Source organism: Asparagus officinalis, chromosome 6, assembly GCF_001876935.1.
Source record: "Asparagus officinalis chromosome 6, Aspof.V1, whole genome shotgun sequence".
NCBI classification, from domain to species: domain Eukaryota; kingdom Viridiplantae; phylum Streptophyta; class Magnoliopsida; order Asparagales; family Asparagaceae; genus Asparagus; species Asparagus officinalis.
The window spans coordinates 18977032-18979735 of NC_033799.1; the positions used below are offsets into that span (position 1 = coordinate 18977032).

The following is a 2704-nucleotide window of genomic DNA, read 5'->3' on the forward strand; positions in this document are numbered from 1 at the left end:
ATGACATGGACTGTACAGAAGTCTGGTGCAGATTTAATCAAGGATGACGGTACATCAGGAGGCTTAAGTTTTCTACAAGGTTAGAAAAAAATTCTTCTATTTAAAAAGTTCTTGAAGTACGAAAGTTTTGATGCATTATTGGAGGGGATAAGACTTGTATTAACCTCATTATTGCATTTCTGTTCGAATTGCCCACGACAATGTTCTGGATGTTGTTTGCAGATATGTACTCTATGATGGCCTTAGAGACATCGTCCTCTTCGAGAACTACCTCAGTCATTTGTATCTGAAAGGGTTCAAGAGGTAGAGATTTCTCTTAGCCATTAGATTATGAAGAACTTGTGTATTTTTTTTAAGTGCATGGCTTAGCCGAGATATGTGCTATCAGAAATACTATATAAAGCCAGCGCATTATATACTGAAGAAAGTAGATACACAATGCTAAATGTTATGTGTTTCTCATATAACGGACCATTTCAATTTCGTAAAACGAAATATAATCACAGAACTGCACAATTATCAAATAATAAATAAATAACAAACAATAAATATAATACAATATTTAAAAACCAAATTCCAAACAATTTACTGGCCGCTCTACGTTTTGGACCTGTACACGGATCAATTGTATGCCATCAGACACTCAACAATGCCTGCGAGTTGAATGGAATGAATCGTGACCGTTCGGTTGATACGAAGAGTATCAAATAATCTTCTATAAAGAATAGTTCTATGGCAGTATAAATCATACATAATCAGACAACTTGTTGATTTTTTAGGTTCCGATATTAAGACTCCAGAGTCAACAACTGTATTGTAATATGTATCCACAGAAGTGCATAATGTAACCTCTCCCCACAACAGCATATAACCATACTGCCTTCTTCTGTGTTATCAACGATAACAGTTTAGGAAATTTTTCCTGAAAGGAAATAGGTTAAATGCAGATATGCCCCCCACACAATAAGCAATTGACTACTTATGTCTCCTAATTTGTTCTATTAGCAGTTTGAACCGATCGATGTTCCCAAAATAAATTACCTTCACGTTATCTATATACCTCACCTGTCACGTGGGTGTCAAATGACATTTCTGCGTTGCAGAGAGGTACCATGATTGCAGAGGGACCCCTTCTTATTACTGTTGAGCACACACTTCTTACGGTACAAGTACAAATAACAAAGAGATGATCGATTCCGTAGCGACGTAATGGGGTCTAAGCACTAAAAATAGATCAGGGTAATAAATGACTCACTTCATGTACTGCAGGTGGAGTATCTGCAATTCACCTACGTATATCACATGCTACAATGGCATTAACAAGGATGGTATTTCAGGGATGAGTATAGATATATACCCCTTTGCGAGCACAATAGCCTTTGAAGGGGAAAAATAACTGCTGCATCTCTGCTTCAGTTTGCTCTCTGGCGGCCTCAGCACTGTGTCCAATCACCGAAAAACCAACTGCAAGGACGCACAATAGAAAAACACCATGATGTTTTTGTATTGATGTCTTAAAATAATACATCAAGCTGGGCAAAACTGTATTTGGTCTACTTCCACCTACATGTCGCGGTCCTTTTCAGTTATGAATTTAATGATAAGTTCCGACTATCGAACACTTAAATTGCATGGTTTTTCCATCGATCTATATACCCCTGAAATCTATGGTATTTTTTGATCTAATCTCCAAATCTTCGTGTTTGCCAATTTTCTCCTAATTTCTAGTTAAATATTTAAGCTACCTTCGAACGTACGTATTGTTTTGAGGTTAATTAAATTCGCAGATACGAAGGTTAATTCAAACATTACACTTGGTGATACCACAGATTCGAAGGGCATACTGGTGAAAAAAAAAAACGCTTAATTATTTTGTAGCAAAATTAAACTTTTGTTCAGAAGTCTTATATGCTTGGCACGGTAAATATTTTCTTTAGGACTAGGATACCTACAGTTGGCGGTGGCTGCGGTCTTGAGGCAGACATGAATGAGGGTGAGCCTCTCATTGTTGCTTAGGAGGTTATCCACCGTCCATTTCACTGCCTGCTGAGCGTTCTTGTCATTGTCTATTGCGACCGCCGTTGCTGAAAAATCCCCTGAAGAACCCCCCGAACGAGAAGGAGATGATAATGTTGATAACGGCATTTTCACAGAGAGGGAGGGTGGAAGATAACAATGGAGGTTGAAGGGGAGAAAGAGGGAGAGAGGAGATGGATTCTCTCTCTCTCTCTCTCTCCTTCTCTTCCTCTTCCTCTCTCTTTCTTGAAGGTTTTTTGGAAGTTGTACGGAAGAGAAGAAATGGAGATGGTAACCGTCAAGGACCTGAAATTTTGTCTTTCTCCTGCATTGACGTTTTTGCCCCGTAGTATGGTTATTTTATCTGTGGTTAGTTTACTGCCACGTGTCGGTGGCAGCTCAAGTGGTGGGGGAGGGCGAAGACCGATTCTAGCAGGTCAACGGCTGAAAATGAAAGTCAACAAGCAAGTTTAGGACATTTCAATCTTGTTTGTAATTCCTTTTAGGCTTCTCCTTTTCAGAAACTCTATAAATTCTCCCTCCATTTGTGTATGTATGTTCTCTAAAGTTATGCTAATATTAAATTATTGTTTGTAATTCCTTTTAGGCTTCTCCTTTTCAGAAACTCTATAAATTCTCCCTCCATTTGTGTATGTATGTTCTCTAAAGTTATGCTAATATTAAATTA

The 2704-nt window shown here is 38.2% G+C and overlaps 1 protein-coding gene across 1 annotated transcript in view; it reads right to left on the reverse strand.

Annotated features, from left to right (window-relative positions):
- LOC109845835 (U-box domain-containing protein 35-like) overlaps window positions 1-2578 on the reverse strand; it is a gene marked incomplete at its 3' end in the record, with an annotated part of 15074 nt that extends 12496 nt beyond the window's left edge. The window contains exons 1-4 of the mRNA XM_020415100.1: window positions 1953-2578; window positions 1358-1464; window positions 165-286; window positions 1-72 (exon numbers count right to left, since the gene is read on the reverse strand). The exon at window positions 1-72 is cut by the window's left edge and continues 126 nt beyond it. Of these exons, the coding sequence (XP_020270689.1) occupies window positions 1-72; window positions 165-286; window positions 1358-1464; window positions 1953-2145 (494 nt within the window). The remainder of the gene's footprint in view (window positions 73-164; window positions 287-1357; window positions 1465-1952) is intronic.